Source organism: Strix uralensis, chromosome 3 (assembly GCF_047716275.1).
Source record: "Strix uralensis isolate ZFMK-TIS-50842 chromosome 3, bStrUra1, whole genome shotgun sequence".
Lineage (NCBI taxonomy): Eukaryota > Metazoa > Chordata > Aves > Strigiformes > Strigidae > Strix > Strix uralensis.
Window position 1 is genome coordinate 33,159,806 of NC_133974.1, and position 16,183 is coordinate 33,175,988.

The 16,183-nt window shown below is 38.4% G+C and overlaps 1 protein-coding gene across 2 annotated transcripts in view; it reads right to left on the minus strand.

Annotated features, from left to right (window-relative positions):
• LMBRD1 (LMBR1 domain containing 1) overlaps positions 1–16,183 on the minus strand; it is an 89,073-nt gene that overhangs the window by 29,937 nt on the left and 42,953 nt on the right. For both annotated transcript variants that reach the window (XM_074861809.1, XM_074861808.1), the window contains exons 8-9: positions 8,647–8,772; positions 5,991–6,143 (exon numbers count right to left, since the gene is read on the minus strand). In XM_074861809.1, coding sequence (XP_074717910.1) covers positions 5,991–6,143; positions 8,647–8,772 — 279 coding nt within the window. The remainder of the gene's footprint in view (positions 1–5,990; positions 6,144–8,646; positions 8,773–16,183) is intronic.

Genomic DNA, 16,183 nt, shown 5'->3' on the forward strand with positions numbered 1-16,183 from the left:
GATTGAAAAGGCCAATATTAAAGACCTTCATTCTACATTATTTCTACCTTATGTTGTATTTCCACAGTGCCATTAAGACTACTGAACCCTAAATTATTTGCAGTTAACATCAACCTATGTTTACACAACTTCAGAGCATCAGTTGCCTTAAGCCTTTCACAGAAGGGATCCTTGTGTTTTTATCTAGATTCTCCTGGTACTTCAGCTGATTACAGACCAATCTACATCTCATTTCTAGTCTATTAACCAGCACTTGGCCAACAACTAAGAGAATACCAACACTCAGACTAGTAGTTGAGTTTGCAACTTACACAGTCCAGCTGAGCCTTATCAAGTGGTAACAACCTCACTTAAGTTAAAAGCATGTCTCCAGTTGGGTATCATTTGGTATCTGGCTAAAGGAAAGAATACTGCCTTGCCTTTCCCCTGCATAAAGCCTAAGGGTAGGCTAGAAAAACACTGCAGTAGGAATTATACACTCACTCTTGCCTTTTACTTACCACCTATAGCAAAGGACAAATCTGTCATCCACAATCTTATTGGGACACTGCTGTTTACGAGCTTTAAAACAACTACAGTATCTTCAAAGATCCCAGACACACTTAGCCATGAAAATTTACAAAATAGTTTTGTTTTGTGTCACAGCATAAATGAGAAGGAATCCAAGCCCCTGAAAACATGAGTTCAACTTCAGAGTAAAGGACAGTGCTTAACCAAAACCTCTTGTTCTCATAGAAGCACTGGTGCTTTATCAACTGATGCTGAAAAGCTTTTAGTACTAGAACAGGTGAAAACAAAAAGCCTGGGTTTCAGCCAAACACACAGAAGTTTAGTAAGGTTATTAAAAGAACCAAGCAACTCTTGATCTACATTAAGAGAAGTCTAACTTTCAATTCAAGACAATCTTGTTTCCTGCTCCCTAGTCCTTTTGAAAGCAGGACCTGAATGGAACCATACTTCAAGCTATGTTACCTCCTCCAATACAATCAGTTTGAACTGCTCTATTTCCAGGCCACTTCCTCAGATACCTCAGCTACAAAACACAGACCCCATACCCACCTGTACTCAATCATTTGCTACAGAACAGGTTTCAGAGCTGCTGCCTTGCACTTATATCACTTCGATCACCAATAAGTGTCTGCCTGGGTCTTTACATTCTGTTGGGCAATCTAGCATACATACAAGTAACTGACAGAAAACAGTGAGCCATGTTTTTATACAAGACTGCAGATGTTACAAAAACAAGGACTTGAAATAATGCCTACTAATACAACTTACACTGCTGCCTGAAATGAGTTCTTTTAGCATCCTAATAGAAAGACTCTACATGGGCAAGTAAGGAAGCAGCTAAAGCAGAAGGCAGTAAGAACTGGATTACTTAAAGCTTTTTTTTTTTTACATTTGAACATATGTGATTAAAAGACATGGCTAAGCAAAAACCAAGACAAAAACATCAATATAGACATTTCTCAACAGTAAAAATGGAAGCATGCTACTTCTACGTCATAGTGGAAAGTTGACTTGTACTTCCGTTTAGTAAGCCAGGCCAAATAAATTTGGAAATATTCAATTGATTAGTTTATTTTTCCACTGCTACTGCACATAATCAAGTCACAAGCTGATAAGTTTTTTCTGACATTATTCATGTTCTGCTTACATAGTTTTCCCTGGTACCTCCCTTCAACTTCCTAAACATTTCTCTGACCCCTGCATCATCCTTGTTTGAGTTATTCAGAGAGCTCTTTGCCTCCTATCCCTGCTCCCAGACCTCAGTCAAGCTGAATTGTTTAATCTATGGATAATTCTGAAGTGATATTAAGACAATAATGGAATTTAAGACTTAATTTATTCTGAGCAGGAATGAGCACATGATCCACAAACTTAAGTGGTACTTCTTTAAAAAGCCTCAAAATTAACTTCCAAAAATTGTTAATATTTGCCCTCCAAAAAGCTAAAAGAATACTCACCTGCTCAACTGAGTCCTACAGCGATACATACCAACAAAAAAAGAAACTGTGATTCTGCTTAGGACAACTATTTCATGACTGAACCAACACTGAAGCAACACAAAAATTTAAAGGAGCAGTCATCCTCTCAGGGCTGGTATCTATTAACAGAGTAAAGAAAACTGGTGGCACATTACAGAACAATTATACTGACCAAGAAGCAAAGCTGGATTCCCCATGGGAAACACCTACTATTTGTATTGGGTTTACATGGCAAGGTTTTGGTAGCAGGGGGGCTCTAGGGGTGTCCTCTCTGAGGAGAGGCCAGAGGCTAGCCTGTGCTGGACACAACCACTTCCAGTTGTCTCCAAATGACCCACTGCTGGCCAAACCTAAGCCCAACAGCCAAGCTCCTGGCCCCTCTGGGAAAACACATCTATGAAAAGGGAAAATACCAGACAGCAAAGAGGAGTGAGAGAAAAAAAGTGATAAACAACCCTGTAGATACCCTGTAGAGTTCAGAGGAGATGGTGCTGCTCCAGGCAATGGAGCAGACATCCCGCCCCAGGCCGTTAACAGCACCATGGTGGAGCAGATAATCACACTCAGCCCATGAAGGATTCCACACCAGAACAAGTGGATGTTTTCTGAAAGAAGCTGCAGTCTACAGAGATCCCACATGCTGAAGCAGGTTCTTCTAACAAGAACTACAGCCCGTGGAGTAGACCCATGGTGGAACAAGGATAAAGTGTGAGGAAGAAGCAGCAGCAGGCAAGAGGTCTTATGGACTGATGGCAACTCCCTACTCCCCATCCCCACTGTGCCACTCCAGAGTCAGGACTAAAGGAGTGAAGTCAAGCCTAGGAAAGAGTGGGTGGGAGGCAGGAGGTGTTTTAAATGGTCTTTTTTACCATTCAAAAATCAATTTTAATTGGCAATTTTCTTCAACTCTGTTTTGCCCATGACAGTAACTGGTAAATGATTGCCCTGTTTATCTCAACCCACACATTTTTCCATCTTATTTTCTCCCCCATCCCGTTGATGGGGAGTGAGAGAGCAACTGGGTGGGCATTTAGCAGTCAGCCAAGTCAACCCACAGCACTACGGCCTGTCACGACCTACTTTCCAGGAAGTTCCAGGTAAGCTGGCAAACATGGGTTAAAAATGATTGTTAGATGAAGCAATTAACACTAAGTTATCACTATGTAAACTTAGGACTTTAAATATTCACATCTCTTGCTTGTCATGCTGCCAACCTCCCTGATGTAGAAGATGCAGCTGTGAACACAGGAAGAAAGTCTGTCAGTTTAGCTACACCACCTCTGAGGCAACTAAACTGACTCCTGACAGCACCTACTGTCTGCACTAACACTCTGCTAGCATGGCTGTTATTCAAGCAATTGCTTACAGTTTCCCTTCTTTCAGCTCTCTCCAGAGGAGGAGTGTGGGGCGGGGGAAGGGAATCGAAAGCCCATTGAAAAGAAGAAAAAAAAATTAGAGTAATACCCTCCATCCTCAAGACAGCATTAACTGTACCTATGCTTCTCTGAAGGACTTCAGCAGCAGGTGGAGACTGACATCTATACAGAGTCCTCATTATCCTTAATATTAGATAGGAGAAAACCTGAACTCTAGCAAGGGAGAGATAAAGTGTACTACTATTTATCAAGACAATACTGGTCTGAATCTTCAAAACAGTGCACTTAATTTTCATATATTGCTCACCTTAGGCATCTCTTCAGTTGGTTCACAACTGTTTTGAAGTACCCCATGAAAAACTGATGCAGTACTCCCAACTTACCATTGTTGAATAGACTTCCATGTTTCTCAACCTACAGTCTTGTTCATATACTGAGCAAACATAACTATGTGCTCTGGAGGTTTTTTTCCCTAAGCAGTTTTTATACTTATCTCTAGAGTATACCACATGTCTCTTGCTGCAGAAAGTATCAGATGAAAGTGTGTGGAAACCATAATAAAGGAAGAAGCAGTAGATTGCTACCTATAGGAAAGGTTACATTTTGTAGAAAGAAATTAGACTACTTTGACATTACTTGACAATCACATGATGACCATTACCCATTTCCTTGGGATCTTCCAGATGTGTTGCTTTTGACTAAAGTGAAAAATTAACAGCTTCATCTTTTAGTTCACTTTCACCTTCATTCAAAAATTAACAGCTTCAGCTTTGAGTAAAACAATTGTTCTCAAAATTTACTTTATTCCATGTCAAAGAAAACGTACTCTTCAGAGAAAAAAAAGTTTTGGCTTTGTTTAACCAGTCACGCTAATAGATATTTAGCAGTAACAAAATGATTAAAGCAAGACTATAGGAGGGCACTATGCAAAGACAATATCATTATAGAAGTGTGAACGTAGACACTGCAAAAGACCTCCAAGACTAAGAGCTATTCCTGAACACGTTCTGCTCTGTCAGACCCTGTAAGTCTGCAACTCCCATAAACCTGACCATCCCAAACACAAAGCAGAAGTAGCATTCTCCATATCTAGTACTTGCCTCACAACAAATGGAATTTCTCTTGAAGTCTGAGAAACAGCCACATACTTGAACAATAATATACAAGTTGCACTAAAGACAGAAGCATTGTAAAGCACTAAGCAAAGCTCCAAGTTATCTCCTGCACTTCTCTGTGGATCAGAAGTAGTATATATGGAAATTAAAAGATTTCCTTCATGAAGTCAACCATTCAATTAGTGGCTAAGATACATGTGAAAGACAACTCAAATGCTATTAAAGTAACAGTAAAACAGTCCTGCAAGAGTATGTTATTAAGTGATCGACATCTTCCACAGGACAGCTCAAAAGTTAAAGTAAACGAGTTTTGTAACATGCTTCATATCATGATCCTGTTCCAAGAAAAAATCTGTCAGGAAAAATTACCAATCTGCAACTCCCCTTTAGTCTGCAATTTTTAAGTCAACAATTCACAGTGACTGTCACAGTTACTGAGAGAATAAAAAGCATTCAAACCACAAGAACAAAGAGACACTGGAATACCATCCTGACCATAAGTGATAATCTGTGACTAATAATATTGTACACTATCCTATGAGAACATAATGAACTGAAAAATTCTACAGACAATAGGTATAGCAAATACATTTCTCAAAATCAAAGTTAATGTGAAAAGTTAAATAAACTACACAAGCTATTCTGAATCAAAGGAAGCATCCAAACTGCTGAAGTGAATAGTTAGGGATATTTATCCTTTAAATGAAAAAACTAAGTCTAGATTTCTAACATATCATAGCAAGGTAACTCCAGTAAGATTTTCACACTGAAAGCCTTTGTTCAACTGCAATTTCAGCCCATTTCTGTTGGTACTCAGCATTTACAGTAGCAATGATGTTAGAGGTAATTGCTTATAGTCCTCCCATAGCTTTTCAAAGTTCAAGCCTACAGTTTAAAGTAATGCTAAATTTCTTCCTACACCTAGCTGGCAAAAAATAATTTATACGGCAATACTGTTCCATAAAAGTATCTATTAAAATCAAAATCCTAAGATCAAGAAGAGACCAAGATCAAAGTTTTGCCCCACTAACAGTCTCCTCTGCACTGGTAAAGTATCAAGATGTAAGTTCTATGCAGCTAGCTTGCTATATTGCTCGATTACTTGACAAGATGCTCATTCCAAATGCATATATTCTCAAAGTTATCTCTCACTTTTGCTAGCTACATGTGATTTACAGTAACCTAAACTACCTGACAGCTATAGAATTATTTCTTCTCTTCACCCCGTTTTCACCTGCCTGAGAAAATATTCACATTTTCTATGGCAGTGGCACTATAGCAGATCAGCTAGGACTTGCTCCTTCTCAATCTTAATTATATCTTAGGCAAAGTAAAAGGTTTTCCACGAGCTCAGAGCTTGCTATAGGGCTGTTATTGTGCAGCATAGTAGTAATTAAGAAAATAAGCAGCTGATATGCAGGATGGTAATTGATAAGCTTGACCTATGATTTATATGGGAAGAAGATAGATAGAAATTATTTCAAGTCTCAAAAAGTGATGAAAAGTCTTACCTTTAGAGGTCGGATAGCTTCACAGAACTTCGTCCACCAGCTCTTCTCAATAGACTCCAGATGCCTCTCTCTTCTTCGCAGTGTCCTTAGTCTCTCTTCTAGTTGTTGTACAGTCCGTCTATCCCTTGACGACAGAGGCCGACCATCTCTACACTGGGTACCAAAAAACATTGCAAAAGATCAAGGGACATTAGAGTAGTTGTAGCTCATTAAAGTAGATGTCTATTTTCTCGATTCAAAGACTTTGTAATATTAAACTCGCACTGTTTCTATGCATAGCAACAGGGTGAAGTGCAAAAGTCACAAGCTATAACAAGGGGGGGAATTCCTATCAGGTGGTAGAAAACACTCTTCACAACAACGATGTTAAACTTCAACAGGGTGGGCAGTCTCCATGGCTAGAAACACTTAAAATGCCCAGATGTGATCTGAATAACCTGATCTAAATCTGAAAGAGGTTCTTGCTTTGTGTAGAGGGTTGAATCCGACTTTCAGAGGTCCCTTCCAGTTAAATTCCATGACTAAACCAATATACAAAGCTCAGCACCTGTATTTTCTTGCTAGCATTCCACTACAGATACTCAGCTATGTTCTTGTACTTGCAAGAGCAAGATGACTTGATGTTCCAAAAATTAACCTCACAGAAATGCAAACAAGAGGCACTATCACCCCAAGAATTAGTTGAGTGTACCAGATAACTGTTTGATGATTACGTTTAAGAATGTACTTTAATTCTGAGCCGCTAAAAAGTGAGCAGGCACCATTGCACTCTGTTGTAAATCTAGTAGCACGTCCTTAAACCTCAGTTCTATGCTAATAAGCAAAAGCAACAAAATAGGCATTAGGTAGCTGAAGCAAAACTTTTTTCTAACATTGTTGCTACTGTATAACAAACTGATCCTTAGATAAAAAAATCTTATCGTTTAATACATCTCCTACTATGTTTTTAAATTTTGAAATTCCCTATTCATTTTTTTCCCCTCTTAAAATAGAGCCTTCCTGCAAATAGTGAAACACTTCACACCTAGTGAAGTTACAGTGAATCTATTTTAGAGAAATTTCTCAAAAAGGTTACAAGACTAAGACCACATTCTAGGAACATGTAACACGTAAATTAGAGATCAGAATGTACTTTTAACAGGAACACATATTCTCCATACCCTGTACAGCACCTCAGTGACTTGAAAAACACTTTTTGAAAACAGTCTAAGCTCTTAAGCTGCAAGGGCAAGCTTCAATTGTTTAAGACTAATGAAATACAGCTACCAGGTGTACTAATAGCAGAAGACCATGCTACATACTGAATCTTTTCATTATATTAAGTAACATACTTTCATACTTTTAGTTTTCACTGTACATTAGTCTCAGTAACACTCACTTTCTTCACAACTTCAAGCAAATGCAACTGAAGAACTAGTATTTCAATTACACACTGAAGCAGAACCTTGCCCATAATCCATAACTCAAGGAAAATTAGTTTATACAAATGGTCACATTAAAATACAGACATAGCTTAGACTTTATACTTTTTGATCCTACTTGTTTGCTAGATTGAACAAGACCAGTTGCTTGCAAGCTCGTAAGCCAACAATCTTCTTTAGTAAGTATTGCTTCATTTTTCAGGGTTTCTCATTTTTCTCACATTGATTTCAGTAATACAGATGCCTTTGTTGTAGTAGCACTCTGTACAAAACCAAAACTTTACACTTCAAGCTGGGGGAGACTACTTTTTAGGTTTCATTATGCAATAAGATTTCTAGAACACTGAAGGTGCCCACACTGTGTAGAGGTAGCCAAGTATCAAATGAAGACTGTTGGAATTGTTTCAACACTGCTGAGGTCTACTGTCACAAAGCACACAACAGCACAGATGGACTGCCAGGATGGAAGTGATGCATCTGAATGTCCCCTTCCCCCCACTCAGGCTGTGAAAACACTGGTCAAACCATTATCTGAAATGCGTTGGGATTATCCCTAACATCTTGTATATAAAGGATAAATCTTATCCTCTTTTGGCTTGTGCTCTTAGGTTGTTAAAAGTCTCCTGCTTACATGAGGCACAGCATTTCAGTGAGCTGCAAAGCCATAATGGCTTTACAAATAGTGTTAACATCCTAGGGATGTTTAGGATTCAGAACAGATTTCCATATGTAAACTTTTCATGAAGAAATGATTTATAACAGTAAGGTACATTAACTGAGAAGCAAGAATATCTGGGGCTCTTATTTATTCATAAAGATGATTGTTTGATGAATCTAACTCATGACAGCTCCATGTGGCAAGTATCCAGTGTTGATAACTACATTAAGTATCAACAAATTGGATGCCATCTCTGGTAGCAGACTAAGTGAAGTTAATATTTCTAATTTCTAGAAAGTATCTCTTCCATATACCCAAGCAGGACTTGGAGAAGTTTTGAGCATAGCTTGTCAGAACCACTATTAGCTAGACAGAAGTAATTACTGCTGCAGGACTGAAAGAAAACCTGATGGCTATTACAAGTGACCATACTTGTTTCCAAATAACTCAAATAACTGCAAGCTAGTGACTTCTGACTTCCTATTCCTTCTTGAACAAAAACTCTCAACAGCATGACCACAAACTAGTAAGCAAGCAAAAAAAAATATTAAGAAAGTGAGAACAGTGAAGACCATACCTTTGATTTAATCCTTAATAAATGTTGCTCCACTTCTTCAATATCTTCAGTGTTCTCTAAACGTTCATAAGCCGCACTGGTAGTTCCCTTAATTAAGTTTAGAGGCAAGGCTGACATACCATAAGCCTAAAATAAAGAAGCATACATACTCATATTTTCTGCCATACATTTTCATCTGATAAGGCTGCTGTTATGTTGTAGCTATAAGGTATCACTGCTGACTTTTTTCTTCCTCAACCTCCTTCTACAGACTCTTATGGCAATCAATTGTTTTCTTTTGGGTTTTTTTGAGCAAAACTTAAGAAACATGCTATGCAGATTTCAGAGTCCTGCATTGTTCCAAAAGTCCTTAAGTGTCTCAATCACTGAGACAACAGCATATGTTAAGACTTCATATAAGCATAGCCCACTGAAGATTTATCAAGCTAGTCCTTGGGTTTTTCATCAAATCATTTAGCTTCCCAAAACCTTAAATTTCCCACTTGAGATTATAATCAAAACAATGTGTAAAGGAATTTCTAGACATTGAACTTAAATAGTTTTAGAGGCAAAGTACAAACAATTTCTTTGTAGTCAGTAGTCTTCAACTTACTTTTAAAATGAAATTGCATAGAAAGCACCGATTTACTAAAAAAAAAAAGTGGTAAAAAAGACAACAGAAGCTATGTGAACACCTAAACTCAGTTACATTCCAAGACTGCTTAGATACCCATTCACATTTTGTTGGCATTTACTCCTAGTTATAAATCCCATATCATTCAAAGTGTTTGCCAGCTTCTACATCAACACTATGCCCAGATTTTCCAATGGAAAGTCTGTAAGCTTTTCATTAACATAAGAAGAAACAGATATTTGATGCAAGGTGAACAAGAAAATGCCACTGTTTCCTCCCTGCTACCCTATGAGTCCTAGAAATCTAGGCCAAAGTCAGAAATTTCTCCAAGCAGTTTAGAGACATCAGTGATAGGCTTTTTGTTTTACTGGGTGTGGGAGGCTGTTGGTGATAGGCTGTTCTTGGTGCAGAGCTCAGCAGGAAGGTTTTTCTTTTCTTTCTCCTAATCACAATTAACACATGCAGTTTAGCTAGAGAGCTTGATACCGAACATTCACTAACTTCAGAAATGAGCACTTTCCTAGATTTTTCACAGGAATACCACTCCCTCCTTCAAGCACAGCTTTACATTTCATACTGAGAATAGATTTAACACAAACACTAGTATAAGTGTCACCATACATGCTGTCAGGTCACATGAGCTTTCTGTACACAAGACTTATTTGACCTGCTTAAAAAATTGCTTAGACATACTAATATCTCATGCATTGTACTCTAAGCATGACACTGTTCATTTCATTGGTGTATTTTTCAACATGCCATATACCCTGCCATTAACACCCACTTCTAAGCCACTTTAACAAAGGGGTCATATTAACTATTGTTGTAGCTCAAAACTACATTAACTATTTAAAATAACCATTTCAATATAAGTATCTGACACTGAGCCCAAAACCTTCAGTTTCACTCTGCAAGTGACAGTATTCCATGATTTCAAGAAACATTCCTCCAAGTACCAGGCTCTAAAAGCATGAAACAGAAGTTTAGCACTCTGACAGTCTTGTCCACTTACTGTGGAATTAGGTTTCTTATGTTCAGAGTGACAATTACCAGTAAATTGTTGGAACAGTGTCAGTTAAGTTCAACAGGCAGACAGCACACATGTCTTAACAGGCTTCAAATCCAAGGAAACAGTGGTACCTGTTAAATCACTTTAAAGCATTTAAGCAAGGGTAGGAGAAAAGTATTTTCCTTCAAATATTTCTTGAAGTATGTATTATCAGAGAACACATTCAGCTAGGTATTTGACAATTTGCACTACATGACTTTTTTTGCATAGCTATAAAGTATTAGAGCTAGTATTACCATAAACTCCTGGAGAATAAGGTAGGCCACTAGCTATCTGCTCAGCATTTCAGGACTTCAGAGCTGACAGCCTCATTTGTCACCCAAAATACTGCTAAAAGGTATTTGAAACTGTAAACAGTGCTGCAAATAAAGTTAAACTCCATTTTTTTAGCTACAAAAGGTAACTGACAATTCCAGTCCCTATGTTAGAGTTTTTTGGTATAAAAGCTATACAAAGGAGACATCTCATCATAGGCTAGTGATAGCAACAAAGTTTCATACTTTCCAAGACATTCTAGAAGTTCTGGTTTGAACACAGGTATACAACCACAGAAAGGCCTACCTACAAGATTAAGTACTTTAGGTAAGGAAAAGAATTTAGCTTAGGCTGGACTTTACAACTCTGTAAACTGGCTCAGTTCTCCCTTTAGAATATCTCATTTGAGAGCATTAAGCTACTTTGCTATTTACAGGGGCTAAAAAGTAGTCTCCCCCAATCCTCCTCTTCTCTAGACTTAAGAAAGAAGTCCTTCAACCTTTATGGGTTGCATTCTCCAACCCTCTAATCACTTTCACAAGCCTCCTCTGGAATCTCTACAGTTTTCCAATTTCTTAAGCTGGGGGACCAAAACCAGACATGGTATTCCCAGGTGTGGCTTTGGAAGTGCCATATATAGTGGAATAATCATATCCCTTGAACTATTGGCTATGCTCCTGCTGATGCAAGCCCAGGACAGTGTTTGCCTTTCTGGTGCAGGACATATTGCTGGCTCGTGCACAGCATGCTGTCCACTAGGACTAACAGGTCCTTTTTAGCAGAACCATCCCCCAGGCAGTCAGACACCAGCATGAACTGTTGCTTGAATCACAGAATCGTCTAGGTTGGAAAAGACCTTGAAGATCATCCAGTCCAACCATTAACCTAACACTGACAGTTCCCAACTACACCATATCCCCAAGCGCCATGTCAACCCAACTCTTAAACACCTCCAGGGATGGGGACTCCACCACCTCCCTGGGCAGCCCATTCCAACACCTAACAACCTGTTCTGTAAAGAAATGCTTCCTAAAATCCAGTCTAAACCTTCTCTGGTGCAACTTGAGGCCATTCCCTCTTGTCCTATCACTCATTACTTGGTTGAAGAGACCCATCCCCAGCTCTCTGCAACCTCCTTTCAGGTAGTTGTAGAGGGCGATGAGGTCTCCCCTCAGCCTCCTCTTCTCCAGACTAAACAACCCCAGTTCCCTCAGCCGCTCCTCGTACGACATGTGCTCCAGACCCTTCACCAGCTTCGCTGCCCTTCTCTGGACACGCTCGAGTAATTCAATGTCCTTTTTGTAGTGAGGGGCCCAAAACTGAACACAGTAATCGAGGTGCGGCCTCACCAGTGCCGAGTACAGGGGCAAGAATTGGAATTAATCCATTCCAAGAGAAGGCCTTAACATCTGCTAAACCTGATGCCATTCTTGTTAGCCCAATATTTCCACCTGTCAATGTGTCTGTAGTGGCTCTTCATTCTATTGTATTTACTTCCCCCAGTTTGATATCATTCTCAAACTATATGACTATATACTGAATCCCATCATCCAGATCATTTACAAAGACTGAATAGTGCTGGACCCATATTGACCCTGAAGAGCTCACTCAGGTCTGGCTGCTAGTAGCATAACTCCAGAATTTAGGTGAAAGTATAAACACCATCCAATTTCATAACTAGAATGAATGCTGCAATCTAACCAAGATCCCTCTGTGGTACACAAACATTTCCAGCCAGAGCCAAAGTCATTCAATATATAGAAATACATGTAATAATGAGAGATTGCTATGACAACAGGCCTACACAATTTTACAAACCTAAGCTTATAGGCAATTAGATTTCACCATTAAGCAGAGGCTTCCACCTGTTCCTCAAACAGCTACCATCAACTAACAGATATCAAGTATTTACTCAACAGAAATAGTTAAGGAATAAGATTCAGAGTTCTAAATCTTCAAAATTTAAGTTTCTACAAAGCAAACTGCAACTCTTAGTGATGCACTGTTTTGCTGGTTTTGCAGATGTGAATTACACACGTGAATGTCAAGCTTGCTCTAGTGATAGAGGCAGTCTAAGTCCTTTCTTGAATACAAAAAGATGCTAATAGTGAGATGATTATGCAACAGCCTCCCATCATCAGTGGGGGGAAAAGCCACAGTGGTCCTTCAAGGTAAGAGTGTATAGAATGAAGGACAGAAAGATGAGTAATCTCATGTGATGTCACAGGTCTGAACAGAAGTTGCACTAGCTCAGTTTCAGGGCTGCATTTCCCTTCAGGCTGATACAGAAGTTTAAGGCTGCCCTGAACAAAGTTTTAATTTGAGGGAGTAGCAGGAGTTTTTTCGGTAGCAGGAGAGGTGGCTACAGCAGTGGCCCCCCGTGAGCACACAGCATTTGCCACATCTAGTGGTTGGAAATATATGCTATCCTGAGACTGGGTTAGTGCAAGTGTTAAGTTACTCAATAGCCCATGAATATCTGCAACTCAAGAGGCAAGCAATGTATTGAAGACAGTACAGGAAAACCAAGTACACTAGTACACTAAAGCCAAGAGAGGGTTCAGTCATGAAACAAATTGGTTCAAAGTTTAGAATATGAATAAAAACAGATCAGAAGAGTCTTTTAAGTAGTTAAGACAAGTTAATTTATAGACATTAATTCTGATGAAAAGTAATTAATCTTGACATATTTATACCACTGAAACAACAGTTTCCAGGAGTTATTTTTAGCTAACCTTTGCCTACAAGTGTTAAGTCAGATAAGAGGCACTGCACTGAAGAGCAAAAACAGTCATCTAAATGTAACAGGCAATTAAAGCATACATGGCTGCTTTTTCCACATAGGTTCTTCAAAATGAACTGAATCTAGTACTAAACACTAACTGTTCAGGCTAGTATCATTGATAATACATGCTGCAAGGTTAGGTCTTTAAAGTCTCAAGCTGCTATCTCTACTGTTATTGAATATCTCAGCCTCCCTGAAACCTCATTTTACAGCAGGAAAAAATAAAACTAAGTTTATAGTTAAAACAACTTACTTTAGAAAAGATTCTCTTCTCCTGAATCCCCACACATGATCCATATAAGAGATCACCCCCTATCAGTTAGCTTAAGGGTTGGAAAGCCAAACCCTAAGAGCTTACTATCTAGTAAGTACAAGTTAGAGGCATCATCTGTGAGAGGCTGTCTCATTCTGATTTGAGACTCTGCCTACAGGCAGTACAGGTCATATCTCTGGATGGACGAAGTTCATATTTATACTTCATAGTTTTTTTTTTTGACTAGGTGGCCTTCTACTCTAAAGGAGAAGAGAAAAATCCCACCAGAACTTAAGCAAAGCAACAGAAAACCCAGCTTACCTATCCTATAAAAAGAACAGTCTAAACAAAGCTCTTAAGACTTCTTCCTTATTTGTTAATCACAAAAGTGGTAGCTAAGCCTGAGACAGCCATCAGTAAAGCAGGAGCCTGTAACTCATGAAAGCAACAATTAGTTCAATACCGTTTATGCAGTAACAACAGGCATTGAAGAACAGTGAGAAGCATACTCTAGCTGTTCTCTCAGTATGCCACTGAATCCAAATATACTCTGTGCTCCAGACAGAGCACTAAAATACCTCAACAGAGATTACATTATATTAATCTTCACTTCTCCTGTGTCCCTTTCCTTCCCATCCTGTCTGTAGCAGATCCAGTTATTCTCCTGTCATTCCACAGTTAAGATTTAGAAGGAAGAGTCTGTTGTTTTAATCCTTTGGTCTCTTGCAGATTCTGCATTTTACACTTTGACAAATTCAGATAGCACATGGCTAGATAAGGGAATAGTCTTTTTTAGTAGTTGTCTGGTATGTTAATAGTCACTCATAAGCAGAAAATAGAAAACAACTGAAGGTGAGAAGTTGTAAAAAACAAAAATAAATTAAAAAAAAAAATCACATTTTACAGAAGTTGCAGCAAGGAACTATGTCAGAGAAACTCCTGAGCATTAAAAAGATCCAGAAAGGTTTTCCATTGGGAACCATAACCAGTAGTTTAACATTAAATTGCATAAGCTACCAAAGACTTCCATTGAAAAGGGTGAATTAAGATGGGAACACCTAATAATCAACCACATCAGCCATAAGCACACAGATCAGTCATGAGGAACACAAAACTACACTAAAACTAATACAGCAAATGCCTTTAGAAAAGAGTTAAAGCTAACTTCGAACAGCTACTGCAAAAATCCTGAAGCCAGCAGGCATTATAGTTTAAACTGGAAGTCAAGTACGTTTCACTTTCTTTATCTGTTCAGATAATAAGATATGGTCTAATGATTAATGTGGCCCAAACAGGATAACCTCTCCTTATTAGAAATCAAACAGAACATGCAAGTTGTTTCTGAGCAGTTTGGTACACCACCAGCACTGTAACTGAAGTTAGTTTACCAAGTTTTTCTGGTTAAAAATATTTCTAAGAATTTAACTTTTGATTTCAAGAAGTTATCAGAAAGTACTTGTGTAGCATAGCAGAAAGACTCCCCATTCTATTTTTAGAGGTCAACATATCAAGCAGATGCAGCTTTTAAGTGCTATCACTGAGGTGTTTTAAAAGGTGTGTATATAATCTTGTGCAAGAAGTGCAGAATCCTGACAAACATTTCTTGCATAGCACTGCCCTCTAGCGAAGTCACATGAAACAGACAAATAAAAAAGAGAACTCCATTATAATTATATCACTTTTATAAAGGCATAAGAAATGCCCACAGCTTTAAATATACAAACATTCAAATTCCTTTTTTCTCACAACAACTTGTTTCAAGGCTTCACCTGAAAGTGTGACCATGAAAGACAAAGTGTTCAATTCTACCAACTAGAGTGTGATCAAAAATGCACCTATTCAGTTAAACTCCAGTTTAGGATACACAGTGCTTTAAAAAGAAATACAAGTCAAGTATGAGCTAGTTTGTTTCAATATGAGTGTCCCACAAAACCCCCCTTCATTTCAAGAACATTTTAGTATAGAAAAGATTTTCTGTCTCCATAGCCTAATTAGCTTTTTATTTGCATTATGTCAAGCAAGAAGGAAGTCATAATATCATTTATCCCTCAGCAATTTATACAGTTCAGTTGCCTATACTGAATACTATTTCATATGGATACCATGCATCCTTGTCAGCACTGCTTCTGATGGAACAGGTAAGCTAGTCCAATTAAGTAGTCTCAAGTGTGGTGCACTTCTGTATGTCATATCAATACAGGCAACACATCTGAACTTGTGTAAGAGGAACTAGGACTCCACCTTTCTTGAAAGTGTACCTTTCTTCTCTGTGCAAATAGACTGCATGGTTTTCTTCAAAAGTAATCTGACTCTACAAGTAATAGTAATCTACTTTCACACATTAAAGAAATCTGTTTCCATCTCTGGCTATCTATACATACTACAACTCTAAAGATAAAAATTGGAATTCAAGAATCTTATTTTCAGAACACCATTAAGCATGGGAAATGGTGACAGTGGTTCACACATCCTCCCTAAATTGTGAAGAGTAAAGAAGCCTTCTAAATGCATCTGAAGATGGCAGACTATCTCATGGACAGTTGGGTTAGTAGTTTGTTGGTT